This window comes from Haliaeetus leucocephalus, unplaced genomic scaffold, assembly GCF_000737465.1.
Source record: "Haliaeetus leucocephalus isolate CR32 unplaced genomic scaffold, Haliaeetus_leucocephalus-4.0 Scaffold473, whole genome shotgun sequence".
In the NCBI taxonomy this organism is placed as follows: Eukaryota; Metazoa; Chordata; class Aves; order Accipitriformes; family Accipitridae; genus Haliaeetus; species Haliaeetus leucocephalus.
Genome location: NW_010972909.1, coordinates 4,253,915 through 4,268,354, shown reverse-complemented (window position 1 = coordinate 4,268,354; position 14,440 = coordinate 4,253,915). Strand labels below are relative to the sequence as shown.

The following is a 14,440-nucleotide window of genomic DNA, read 5'->3' as shown; positions in this document are numbered from 1 at the left end:
CCTCTTGCTGAGCTGTTTTTTGACAAGTACATGGCACAGTATAAGTTTGCCCCTCCAGTTCAAGCCTCACGCTCTCAGAAGATGAGAGGTTTTCTGCAAATTACCATGCATATTTCCCCTCCTCCTCCCACTGCTAGCTCCTCACCCTGTGGTTGCATATATACTTGTCAATTAAACATGACTAGGAGTCTTCCCAGACTGAGGACAATTAGCCAGATCTTCCGATTTGGACTTTTGACCCAAGTCTATGCTAGGAAATGGCCACAGCCACAATGCTGAGGCACACAGAAGACAACATGGCTGCATGCAAACTCCCTGTTCATAGCAGGCACTGGGGAAAGTGTTGAATCTTCCTAGGCCAAAAGCATCTCAAGACCTCTTTTAAATGCTTAAAAATGCAGGCTAGAGCTGTAGAAACATAGCCCGGTACATCCCTCTGAAGCAATGCAAAATAGCTTCAACAGTAAGTAGTTCAAGGGGAGACAGTGAACATCAGTTGGAAAGAGAAAGTAATAGCAGCAGGTGCTATTGTACTCAATGTCTAAATTATACAGGAGAGGGTCAAAGCAGTGCTATACTTGCATAACACGCACTTTTGAAATTGCTGTTGAGAAACAGATCAACGCATGAGATGATTCATTCTCCAGTGATTCCATTTGTCATACACAAAAGCTTACCACATCTGCAGGAAGGACAGCAGTCTATTATTTGGTCACAACGTAGTTCAGTTCCCTCAGGACAGTCAGGCACATCCATTTGAGAGCAAGAAAGATTCTTTTGCTGCACAAAAACCTCATTGTTCACCCGGACACACTCATTGATAATGCAATGGTTGAAGGGGGATCGCCACTCTGTGCCGACCTGATGGGAAATTGTAAAAGGATTAAATATAGGCAGCAGTATTTGTGACACTGGATAGAGGGAAGACCACCACAGTCAACATGCTGGTTTACAAAAAGCACGTTTACTGCATGAGGAATAGTCTGTCACTAAACGTTTCTCCACAAATCCTTACCACAACAATCAGTTTATAGAATAGTCTGCTGCTTGGTTTGCAGAGTACAGGAGTTACAGCAGTATCCTTAAGGTGAAAAATAAAGGGGCAGGTAAAATAGCACGTGAAGAAGAAAAAGCACTCAACTAGTTTTAAGTCTACATTTACTACCCAGTAGCTGGCTGCACTGCATTGCACTGTATCCAAGTTGGCCCTTTTTCTGCTGGAACCTGCTGCAAATCGGCTCTACTAAACCCAAAGGAAGCTTTGGCAATAGGCTCTAGACCTGAAAATACTTGCAAATGGAGAAGAGACCGGATCCTGTTGACAGTTCTACTGATTATAAGCTCCCATGGGTCAGACAAAGCAGGAACTTCAAGTGCTATTATGGGAAGAGACATCACCACAGGCCAGAAAGAAGATGCTGTTACAGTTCAACGCTGGGAGGAGCTGATCACCGCTTTGAAGCCGTATGCCTCCAATGTTAACGCTCTTCAAATACACTTCAAGAACAGTGAAAGTGAAAATCAGATCCCCAACTCCAGTAAATTCAAACATCTTTGCTCAGAAAGTTAGGGAATACTTTTCTCTCATGTGTTAAATACTTAGTTCTTCGTTAATGACAAAAGTTGAAAGAGGACACAGCAAGAAAGGGACAGCAGAGTATAAGGATCTATTACTCCATTAGGACAACAGAAGTCAGTAAGACACAGTGGAACATTAAAATAGCCTTCTGAAGGCTTGTTTTATGAAGCAGAGAAGAATATTGATCCACATTAAGAAATGCCCTTGGTAAAATCAGGGAAGAGGCAGGCTGCAAAATGATACATTAAAATTTTTTTAAAAGACAGCAGACTGCCTTTGTAAAAGCAGCAATTAAAAAGTTAATATTAAATATGTGAACATGAGGTGTAGATGAAAATGCAGACACATTATACAGAACAACACTTAGGGAAGAAAAGGTGGGGAGAAGATCTGTTATTTTAAACATATTTAACTTACTGTTCCTGCCTTCATTGAATCCAAAGCTCTGCATAGGGTTAAGCAAGGTAATGCTACTGGGGCAGGCAAAGGCTTGCCAAGGGTGGTTGGGTTAGGGACTGAACAAACTGAATAATCTGAAAGAATTAAAAATGTAGGCGAGAAAAGAAACAAATATCCACATAGCTTTCCAGGGTGGTAGGGTATCTGCAGTGCATTTTAAATGGCTGTTGCATGCACCCACTTCCCATTGGGTCTTTGAATCCTAAGGAAAGAGGCACACTGCTGAAAACAAACTGTTATTTTGAGCAGAAAACAAATGTGGCCTGGACCACTGCGGTCTGATCTGATACACAGTAATTGTCTTTAGCAACCAGAGAATAATTCATGTTTCTATCCTTACTTACTTCCTGATAGTTCAGTGTGTACCAAATAGGATATCCTATTTGAATAGGACTATGAAATTCAAGCAATCCACTACCCCATCTGCCTGCTATCCACAGAGTAATACAAATTAATTGGGGTAATTTAAATAACCTACAGCCAGAGAAGCATCATGTCCCATTAATATTCTTTTGAGCTACCATTTGAGAAATTACTAATTTTACACAAAAATATTGTTTCCTTAGAGCCTGAAAATGGTGAGGGTTTGCTTGTTAGAACCAAGTAAGTCACATGCCCCCAAAAACATTCTTTTTCAGCGCTGTTTGATGTATAGAAGAAATAGCTCATATCTTCTTCACCTTCTTCCATGGAACAGAAAATAATTCCAGGGCATTTCTGCTAGAAGAAGCAGTGTCCACACCACCACCACCTCACCTCACGCAAAGGAGAATCTGCATCCCCCCGAGACCGGGGTAGCTGCTCCTCACAGGCGATCTTCTGGCATCTCCCGCAACACTCCCCTTCTTGGATGATGTACTTGTAACCCTGTAGGAGAAAAGAAAAGGACGGACTGATCCAGGAATAGGAGACAAATGAGAAGATTACTCCTAAAAGAAAACACTGGGATAAATGTTTCACGCTAGCAGCTTTTTATGGAAAGGGGAGTTTGAAAACAGAACTGTAAGGCCACACGCTGCTATTACAAAACAAACAAGTGGTCCACCCAGTTCGGCATCTTGTTAAATGGTTAACATTACCTGTCAGAAAAAAAATAAATTAAAACACACACAACATCAAGAGCAGAAATTCTTATCTCATTAGCTCCTGCTTAATATATATTTTGAAGACATATTCACTTCAGCTACATGGACAGCTAGGTACTATTCTTGCTCAGGTCATGCCAATCAACTAATGGGCCTTGTGAGTACATCAGCTTCTCTAGTGTGGTATGGAGCACCCCTTCTCGGAGCACTGAAAATGTTGATGGTGCCTAACATAAGACAGACAAACAGAAAGGCATAGAAAATCTGAAATCACCCAGAAACATCTTCCTTTTGCGAATATCTGCTCAAATAAGTTATAGCACAAAAATTTGCCACAAGACAGAAAAGAACAATGACATAAACTGGCAGAAATGGAAAGGGAACAGGTAAAATATGCTTTCAGAGGACTCTCAGCTATTCAACAGCATTAAGCAGCAGTCATTTCCAAATGTTAGTTTATTGCATGTAAGCAGTTTCTTTTATGCATTAGCAAACTGTAAAGAGCAAGCCTTTCCAATAATATGGCCTTACAGAGGAGTGCAAAAGCAAAAGGAAGTCAGTCCACTTCTAAGGGTGATTGTCGGAATTGCCACGCTACTTGGTAGATTTTGAGAGAAAACTAGTGCCATGTGAAGAATCCAGTTTTTAAAAAAATCACTACATTAAATCCCCTCTGTTTTTACATACAAGTCATATATATTTATGAGAATTTTTACTTGGTATTTAAAAAATATTTTTTTACATATAATACTATTTACAAAAGAAAATGAAAGTTTAAAATTGTTCTAGTGGCATCTTGGACATTCATCAGCACTCACAACTCCCCTTCCCACCCCTGAGAATTCAAGGTTAAGATTCAGTCTGAGCACACTCAGACATCTGACTGTCCTGTGCTGAAGCAGAGGGAAGGGGTCAGTCTGACATGTAGTCCAGGGACCAGTTTTGGCTGATGATTTAATCTTTTCATCTCCTGAAGCAACTAGCCAAATATTCAAACATTGGAGTATCTAAAGTGAAAGAAAGCAAGGAGCTTTAATCTAACTAGAAATAATATATTCTACATTTAATAGCTCAGAAGTCTCTAAGGGGTAAAACATAACTCTGATTTCAATACAGAGTGGAAGGAAAGATGTTCTGTCAAAGAAAATATAGTTTGTGTGAAAAATGTCAATGAAAATAAGCATCATTTTATTTTGGTCAACCCCTTTGAACTGAATTGCTGAAGTATTCCCAACTGCTCCCTCCCTTCATGAGCTGTCCTTGATTTGCAATATGAAGCACATTAGCAAACCTTGATAATCAGCAGACTTTCATATGGAAGTGCAATTTGTATACTGTTATAAAATGTAATACCAGAGGTTGACCTAGCTTTGTGGAAAAAGTTGTGCTGTCGAGCGTTTCATTTTATATGACTTATCTGCTGAAAACATGTCTGAAGCATCTGAAGTATTGGATACAACTTTTTATTTGTGTGGCAAACTCAGAGAAATAAAAATCCGTGAGCTGTTTGTGCCCAGGATAAAGCATAAATCCAGCTGCAGGACCCAAATTTCACTAAGTTGGTTTGAACAGAGCCCTCTAAAGTGCAAACACTTTGGTGCACGGTGCGTTCAAAATCTGGGGGCCCTGACTCCTAAGGGGAAGAAACATAGGAGATGACAGCTCCCAACCTCAGCGCCTGCTGAGCTTCTCCGAACACAGCCCCTGAACTACCACAGGCTACAAACCTGTCTCAGAAGACAAACCCGCAGACTGCAGCAGTCTACGAGCTCCTCAAAAAGCAGAGCATCCATCTGTACTGGAGGAGTGAGGCGGACAGTGATTCCCTGCTGTCACAGATCCTCCACACCATGAGAAATATTTTGCCATCAGAAAACCTCACCTTCTGTACCTCACGGCATGGAAATTTGTGCCCACAGGAAGAAAGCAAGCTTTATTGGATGTTTAATTCTAAAGGTGGTAATGTTTAAGGTTACACCTAAGAAAAGGAAAATGTATCGTGCATTTTGAGGTGTTTTTATCGTGGGGTTGGTTTCGTTTTCTCCAGTTAGATACTTATGTACAAAAAGGATATGCTGCCAGAATTATTCCTGAGCTCCACAATCTATGAACATGAACATCTGAGAAGTCTCAGACACTGTGCTGTTGAAGGTTAACGTTAGGCTGAACTAGGCAGAGTAAGCAGTTTTTCATTTTTTAGTGCATAGATATTAGCCTATAGGGATGCCAGTGTTTGCCATGGTTTGTTCAAGGATCCACTTAGAGCCAATATTCTGCTTGTCCCCTGCTTTTTCTGGACTGGATCCGCTGCTTTATTCCTCCTCCGCATCTTGCCTTTTTTTTTTTTTAAACCCAGAGTTTGAACTTCAAAAACAGGGAATTAAAATTCAGAAGCAGCCCTTGGTAAGTGTCTGACTGTCCGTCACAGAGGCAGATCACAGTCTACATGACCGAAAAAAAAAAAAATCCCCATGCGCCGGGAGGTAAGGGATAAAGCAACACAAGGCACCCCTCGCATTTGAACAGGTGCACGTGGCTGACTTGGGAGTCATGATCAGCAGCTGCGATGGAGAACCTGACAAGTGCTCAGTTATGCTGCCAGATCAAGCTGTTGTATCAAACGCAAATGCAGAGATAAAGCTGAGGGTGAAAGCATACAGATTAAGGCATTCTACATGGCGGGGGGGGGGGGGGAAATTTGGGGTGCTTTTGAACCAGAGCTTGGCTCACGACAAACAAAAGAGGAACGCAGATTAATTCTGCAGCTTTCAGAGAACACACATTTTGGTTTCATTGCCTACCAAGGCTACCAGAGGGATCCGCACAGGCTATGGCTTGGCATATTTGTGCACTCCCTCTTTCATTTGAGCATTGCTCAGGATACATAGTTCATCTTTTCCCAGGTGCTAAGGTTTTGGCCAGAAAACTCTGTCAGTTGCCTTTTGGCCAACAAAGCAGAAAAAAACAAAAACAAAAAAAACAAAAAAAAACCACAGAAAGTATTCCTCAACATAGTATTTTTAAGAAGGCTCCAGTATTTGCCTTTTATGTATTGAGATGATAGTACCTAGAGAGGGTTGGAGGAACCAGAGGGAATAAAAATGGCAACAGTAGACTGAAAAAAAAAAACAGTAGGATGCATATAAATCAACTTGAAATGCTGAAAGCAAAATCTTCAGTGGCCATGAATCAGCACAATTCTAGAGATTTCCCTGAAGCTGCATTCATTTACCCCAGGTGAGGACTTAATTCTCTGTTTGCAATTCTCTATTACATTAAGGTATCATTTCCTAATTTCCATAATATATTATGCTTTAAAATGTAAGCAGGATATTTGAAATTACCTCCCAACAAGACTTTCACAGTTTTTAAATGAGATTCTGCACATCTAATATTCAAACAACAGTCTTCCTTTCACATTAGTTTCTTTGACCTCCTTAATATATATTATTAAGCCATTTACTACCATGCTTTTCATGTTACTTCAAAGGAAAAATATCCATTTGAAATATCAGAGATTAAAGCCATAGCTTTTGCAGTCAGCATCTATTACAACCATCATTCACTATGCTTTTGCACGTAGGGTGCAAATGTTCTTCATTTTAATTTAATTAATCAAGAGGCTTGAAAATCTAATCTAATTAACTTACACACACTTAGCCAAATGGCTTTGTCTTAAACACTTATCCCAGAAAATTATGCTTCATTCTTCTCATAATCATCTAATACTTTAAATTATCCAATACTGTAACCCACACTCTTTCATATCACTTACAAAGTACCTAACTCCAAGAACATTGACAGGAATTAAGCAAAGCAAGTGCTCCCTTCACATTAGTATACTAGTGATTTTTGAAGGTGTTTTGAAAGCTGTTATCCGTTTTATCACTATGATTCTCTGAAGGGATGTAGTCTGATGTACTCTCAGAGAAATATTTTCTGAAGCTCCAGGAGGGAGACACCACTCCTCCTTGTGGCACATGCAATAATTGCAGCTATTATCTGCTTTCTCAAAACTTCGGTAAGAGCAAGATAGAAGAGGACAGGAAAAATGAGGGGACTATGGCATATAATGAAGCAAACCCACATCTGCTTTGCAAGTGAGAAGTCTCTATTTGCTGTGAACCTCCTCGCAGAACTGTGGGATTGGGTCATTTACATGGAACATCCACTCTTTTTCCAGAGCATTTCTTTACATTCCAAAATTACAGGTATGATTTGAGTTTGATTTTGTCATGCTCAGGAGAACAGTAGCACCGTTCATTCACCAGGGTGAAGGACCTAGTACATGTGTTAGGGTTTTTTTCTCTTTTTGTGTAGCTAGATTAAAAAAAACAACTGTGAGCTGTTTTCACAGAAGTCAGATGACACAGTCGACAATGATAACTGCACAACTTTCAGACCTGCCAATGGAATTAATAACCACGAGCAGCAGAGCATTTGAACATCATCTTAGTAATGAGCCATGATTAAAGTATGTCTTTAATGTCAGTACAACTTTCAATGACATCTAACCTGAACTGAAAAATAAGCTTTAAGGCCAATTCAAACTGGATTACAGAACTTCTGCAGTCCTTGATATGTATATCCACTGAATCAGGAATAAGCAAAGGACAAAGAAAAACTGAGCTACCCACATTCTCCAACAGCTACAGTTTTGGTTGTACAACTTTGACAACCATTAAAGGAGCAGAAGAAATGGCAAATTCCCAAAAAGAACTGGCATGGTTTCCACCAAGGCTTTTTTTTTGTTTTAAAAAAGCTTTTTGACACTGCAATGCTGAAGGCTGATTTGTCAAGAAACTGTAGCTCTGCATTAATGATACTTTATTAGAATAACAAATTATTAATAAAGTTATGGCTAGGAGCCCCAAACAGAGCCACAGATACTTTAGATCTAATATTGCATAATAATTGCCATACTAGAAACAAGTCTCTTCTACAAATGGAAACCAAAGGGATTCTCTCGCAATAGCTGAAAGTTCTCACGCCTACCCTCATGGTTTTCACTGCATTGGGCATCCTCAAGCTTTCTCACCAAACTCTACACTTGCAGAAAGAGCACTAGTTTGGTTTGTTTGTTTTTTTAATGGATTGGGGTTTTGCTCTGGCCCTAGGGAATTATACAGTATTTAAGACACAGCAGAGGAAAATGTTATTCAAAAAAGCTTATATTTTGTTCACATCTTCTCAAGTGCACATACATATATACTGTCCAGCCTTGTTCTGATACAGAGGCTGTAAGTTAAATGATACTGAAATATAGTGGTATTAAGGCATTTGAAATTCTTTGAAAACCAAGGCACAATTAACTTGGAGTTCAGAAAAGTGAACTGTGTTTCAGATATTGGTTTGCTTAATTGAAATGTTCATAGTCAAATTTCAATGCATGATTAACTGTTTTAAAATACCTATTAGTGTAAATTCAAACAAGAACTTAAAACAAGTCAGATAATGCAGGGTTTCTACAACAACATTAACTCAGCTGTGAGGTGCTGCACATATATGCCCTATGCCCAAGATCAGTCTTTGACTCCCAGACATGTTATTAATAATGTATTTCCAAAAGCCAAAAGAAGACCTCTAACTTCTTGTGGCTGTATATACAAGGTATGCTAATGAAGACCTTTCTTCCAAATGTAACTGAACAAAAGCAAGGAGGAAGAAGAGATATCACGCATGATTTTTCTTAGTCTCTGTTCTGAATGCAACTGCATAAATGGGACTCATTCCAAAAAAGAGACAGACTTCTTAAAACCAGTGAAAAGGTTTAGGAAGAATAGTGCAAAACAGGCTGCAAAGATTTGGAGACTCAGTGGAGGAGGGAAATGTGCATGACATTTGTTTGGAGATTCACTGTATTTCCAGCAAGACGAGAAAAAGCTACTCCTGGAGCAGAAAAAAAAAGCAAGTGAATCTTGTCTCACATGCAGCACTAGAAAACCCAGAACATTGCAGTAGCATCCCAGTCAGCACAGCGAATCAAACACAGAAGCAGCACCTGCCCCTCTTAGTTAAAGGGGTTTGCAGTTATTGCTGTCGTATGCCCTTTGCATTTCCCACTGCCCAATTCCAGCTGGTCACCTGTAATGACACCAGGGCAGTCTCTTGAGTCACAGGCCACCATGCAGACTTTTATCAGCAATATGCGGACTTTTATCAGCTACTGGACCACTGAAAGCACTGATGTTACAACACACATTTGGAAACACTTGCTGCTTAGTCAACTGTTTGACTTTTGTGGGGGCTAATGCCACATATAGCCTAACACAAACATTTTAAAAGCAACTTGGAGATTTGAATAGCATTAACTAGCTCATCTTTGCTTCCGCACTGCAGAAAAAAACAAATTAGCTTCTTCTGGGCTTCACTTCACAGTTCAGGGAAGAACAAACCCCTGGGGAAAACCCTGGGTCAGCAAAAAACCTGCAGAGAATATTCTGCATCCCAGACAGCCCATCTAGTTGCTCCACATGGACCCCACAGAGCCTACTGAACTTGCAGACTGTGAACGCACCAGACCACAGCCTAAGGAGGAGCTGCTTCAGGTCAGATGTACCTTTTCCTGAATGGAATTGGCTAATACCATCAAGAACAACCTCAATTAATCCACATATATACTGAAAGCTTTACGAAGAGGCAAAAATGCATTTGTGGTAGCCTCTGATGTTTGCAGCACAACTTCTCTGGCCACATAGCAGTTGGTAAGGGGTGCGGGTTCTCAGCACTTGACTGGGGTGGGCAACCTCTTCTGCCATCTGCTTTTTCTGCAGCCCCAAGCTGTGTGTTTCCACTGTCCTCACTGACTGACCCATCCATGCTAACCTCATGAAGCAAGGGCATGGGAATGCTCAGGGATTATGGGTACAAGGTGCTTGATACCAGAGCAAAATTCAACTCTAGGGCATCACATTTAATTTTACAGTGATCTTTTACTTCCTTATTCTCCATATTATGTTAAGGTGAGGAGTGTTAGGAATGTAAATTGGGTAGTTTAAAGGAAGTATAAAAAAACATTTTGAGCTTTTATTTGCACAAATCATGTTATGGTCAAAGCCTTCTAATCTATAATGCTGTCAAGTATTGATGACTTTTAACCAATTCCTTTGACCCTTCTAGAATTCTTCTACCAACTTTTTGTACCAAGTATCTGTCTCCTCCTGTTTGACCAGCTAGGTCAATATAACAAAGCAGCTCATACTTCTTTTGCGGGCTTCCAAAAGTAGACCACATAATTTTATAGCATGTAGCAGATGTCTGAGCATAATAAAGGCCACAGCATGTGGTGTTATTACTGCTATAATGGGCAGAGCTGAGCAATAGACAGATCTGAAATGTTCTCTTCAGCAAGTGAACTTCAGCTTGAACAGTCATTTGAAATTGAACTTCAGACATCGTGAGTACTTATTGTGCAAGCAGTGTAAATGATGGACATTTCAGGATACAGTTCTCCTTTTATTGAAATATAATTGTCACTGATTTCCTTGGCAGCAGGATACGATCCTAAAACAATAACCCTAAAATAAAGTCAGTAATGTTCAGGCCCTCTTAGACTCTGTTCCCAAGATAATTCGTTGCTACAACACTTATTTTCTATTTTTCTCTGGTTTCTCTAAACATGCAGGTTTAAAAGTAATCATTTCAGATCCCCATCAGGGCTCTGCTGGCTAATGCACTAGTTTAAATGTTACTCACCCGAGAGCAGAACACGTCACATGCTTTGTCGTGACACTCCATCATCTGAAGTCCTGTAACATCATCCCTCATACCAGTGCAAGAGCATTCCCTGCAACCGTCTTCCCAGGTTGACCCAACGGGGTAGACTATGTTGTTGTGCACACACACCTATTGAATGCAAGAATTAATACATGAAGGAGCACACTGCTGCTGTAAGGGCACACTGCTGGCTCCAAAAGGCTGCTTTTTAAGATGTGAAACCCACCATAAATTTTACTGAATATTTTGAACCCAGCAGAAATGCTACAGGTCTTAAAATTGTGGCCACTCTGTTGAGGAAAGGAAAATAAGTGCAACCAAAGCTGCTTTTTTATAAAGAATAAATTGGAGAATTTTATCTGCAGTCAGTGGAATTGCCCACGGTCTGATTCAGTTTCCCTGGAGTTATAACGTGACCCAATATTTAGAGATAATAACCAGTGAGTCCTGTAGAAGGAGCTGTTCATGCAAAACTTCTTCCAGCTAAATCATCTGATCTGAAAAGATCCTGCTTTGAGTTACAAGCATTCATTCTCTTGTATCCTTTATCCTTAGGCCACCACAGCTACCACAAAAGTAGTGCCATCTCTTATATTGCACTTCCTATTAGTAAATTTTATAGCATGTTATTAAAGAGATGAACATCGTTTATTTTTATAGATATAGCAAATAAGTCACAGAGACATAAAATGACTTATGCAAGGTCATGAACTACTTAGCAACAGAAAATAAAGGCTAGATCTCCTGAGCTGCCAGACAGCATAACCCTATGTTAAGCTGTTAGATAAGGTTGCTTCAATGAAAAGGTTACACTGGCCTGCAACCTGTTCTCTAAGCAACCTTATCTTAATGGTTAACATAATGTAACAACTTAATAAAAGGTTGGCAAAATAAGGAAAAATATATCCTGGTGAAGCTTTAACAGAGTCAGGTAGTAATTTGGCAAAAATTTAAAAGCGGCAATATAGTTCATATAAGATACAATGCCTCCTCAGGAGAGGCAAATGTAATCAATGGGCACAAGGAGTTTAGATCTAAGGTGAGCCAAATATTTCAATAAAGTTAGTGTGGGATTGAAAGAATATATATTAACTGTACTGATCCAAAAGCACGTAGCTCCGTTATCCAGAAACAAATAAAAAATTTAAAAATTACCTCTGAAATTCCTAATGCTTGAGCGACCTTGAAGGTTCAAATGGTTTGGGGTTTCATATATATATATAATCTGATTATCTCAAAGTCACAAGAAATGGATTATTTATGTCAGAATAAATGACTGGAGCAAAACAAGCAACAGTGCGATGCAATAGTGTATTTCTGTCAGACACATGTAAACTAAAAATACCCTGGCATCATTATCTGGTAGTCTCATTGAGGGTTTGTTAATACCTAGCTACCCACTTACTTTAGTGCTACCACTCTATACATAAAAGATACTTTCATATGTGGAAATGACACTTCGTTCCCCTTACCCTGTCTGGAATACAGGTGGTAGATACGCAGCTGCAGTCATTGGTGACAGATCTGGATAGATACCCCAGAGGGCAGCTCACTGTTGAGTTCGTACAGCTGCAGGTACACTCATATTTATCACAGCACTCGGTCTTCTTAACAGTCAGCTCTCGATGCGGTGGGCAGGAAGGTCTTTGAACTAAGCTGCAAGCTTCTCTGTTACACGCTAGCAAAAAAAGGTAGGTACCACGTCAAGCACACAGCATTTCAGAGTGCTGCGAGTGAACAAGACGGTTCTCTGGCAGCAAGGCACTAATTGCTACTGCAACCTATTATAAATCTACTTAAAGACTAAGAAGTAATGCAGATATAAAAGATCCAGGTCAAAGATTGTGCTACAGGTTCAGGAAAAGTTCCTACCCTGCCAAAAAAATTCTTGTCTCATATACAATCAAAAAGATTTATAAAATAAGCATAAGGGTCAGAGCACACATGTCCAAGAGTAAAGTGTTTCTCTTTTCCTTAATTCAAAAGTGTACTTGGAAAGTGCCAACAATACCCTTCTTCCAAGTCTGTGAAATCATTACATGTCCATTGGCTCCAAAACTAAATCTTTCAGAGGGGAAAAGTAATGTCTAAAGGAAGTTGTCAGTGTTGCTCAAATGCAATGTTCCAGTGTCACTCCCTGCTAAAAGAAAATATCTTACCACATGTGTAATTTGGTCTGCATTCTCCAGGGTTGGTCAGAGCAAGCTGCAAGCCAAACTCACAGACAGGGGCAGGAGGCAAATCACAGGAAACCAGATCACAGACTAAGAAGAGAAGTTGAGAGAGTGTTTAAGACCATGCCTGACTAGTCCTCAAGAAAAGACACACACACACATGCACATTCCCATGAAACTTTTTTCCCCACACTCAATTGCTATCCTAAAATATGAAGTAAGTTAGAGTTCAGCAGGTCAGAGTTTGTTTTCAAAATAGCTTAGGGAACAGTTCAAGCTTGGGTTATGAGGATTAAGGTTCTAATGTTATATTTAATGTGCAAATATAGACCAGGCAAAAATAGTTACTTGGAAAAAGACCATTCTAATGTCATTCAGACAAAACCAAATTGCTCCATTCCCTTCCTCATCTCTTACAGAAAGAGGGACAAAGTCAATTTGGAAGTGAATGGAGACTCACATCCTCGGGAGTTGTTTATTGTTCCACACAGATGACTGTATAGTCATTCAGTGGTTTCAAAAATGGACCATTGCACTAAATTAAAAGAGGGACCGTATACCTTTGAAGCATCTGGTAAAAACATGGACCAAGAAGATTCCAACAGTTTATGAGAACCTACCACACTCATACTCGGGGCAGCACTGGCCAGGGTCCCTGCGCAGACGAGGGACTTCACAGGGACCACACTGAACAGCTGGAGTAAGAAGAAAACATCCATAAAACAAGTTTGGATAAGAACTAGAAAACTAGGTAACAAAAACATCAATTCAAGTCCAATCATACTTAGAGTAAAACTAATTTACGTTTGGCAGTAGGGCAAGGTCGGACCGTGCAGTTTACTTTCTTGTTATCAAGACATGTGCAGATCTTGCAAGGCTCATTGGCGGGAATCCATGTTTCCATGTGCTGCATGAAAAGAAACCCAGATTGTTAGAAATCAAATATTCTGGTCACTGGTACGTTAGCAATGGGAGTGGGTGAGTAACATTAATTTGGAAACCCAAAAGGCTCTGTGTAGGATTGGTTGGTTGCTCTGTTAACAGTAAGAACCTAAGGAGACACATAATTCTGAAATTACTGTAGTGTACCAGTTTAGCAAAAGATGTAAAGAATGCATGAATGGGATGAGGAATTACTATTGTTTTAAGCATGAAAAATGCTCAGATGGTATAAATGCAATTGCAGGCTATTGTGAGTAACAGTGGACTCGTGCAACTACATACCATGATTAGGTGTTCAGTGGTAATAAGGGAAATGACAATATTTTGGGAAATACATAGAAGTGGCTGCTTTCCCAAATTAGTAGTACTTAAACACAGAGAAATAAACAGTGCATATTTTTTATTAAGAATATGTGGGGTGTCATCGATTGATTTCCCAGTGGACTGAAGACTGGAAAAGCACTAGAGCAACCCCAAATCTGAAA

The 14,440-nt window shown here is 39.8% G+C and overlaps 1 protein-coding gene across 1 annotated transcript in view; it reads right to left on the bottom strand.

The window, feature by feature from the left end:
- Window positions 1-14,440, bottom strand: part of VWF (von Willebrand factor) — a 144,874-nt gene that overhangs the window by 18,295 nt on the left and 112,139 nt on the right. The window contains exons 39-45 of the mRNA XM_010575325.1: window positions 13,818-13,920; window positions 13,634-13,708; window positions 12,999-13,103; window positions 12,312-12,517; window positions 10,819-10,968; window positions 2,795-2,905; window positions 678-861 (exon numbers count right to left, since the gene is read on the bottom strand). Of these exons, the coding sequence (XP_010573627.1) occupies window positions 678-861; window positions 2,795-2,905; window positions 10,819-10,968; window positions 12,312-12,517; window positions 12,999-13,103; window positions 13,634-13,708; window positions 13,818-13,920 (934 nt within the window). The remainder of the gene's footprint in view (window positions 1-677; window positions 862-2,794; window positions 2,906-10,818; window positions 10,969-12,311; window positions 12,518-12,998; window positions 13,104-13,633; window positions 13,709-13,817; window positions 13,921-14,440) is intronic.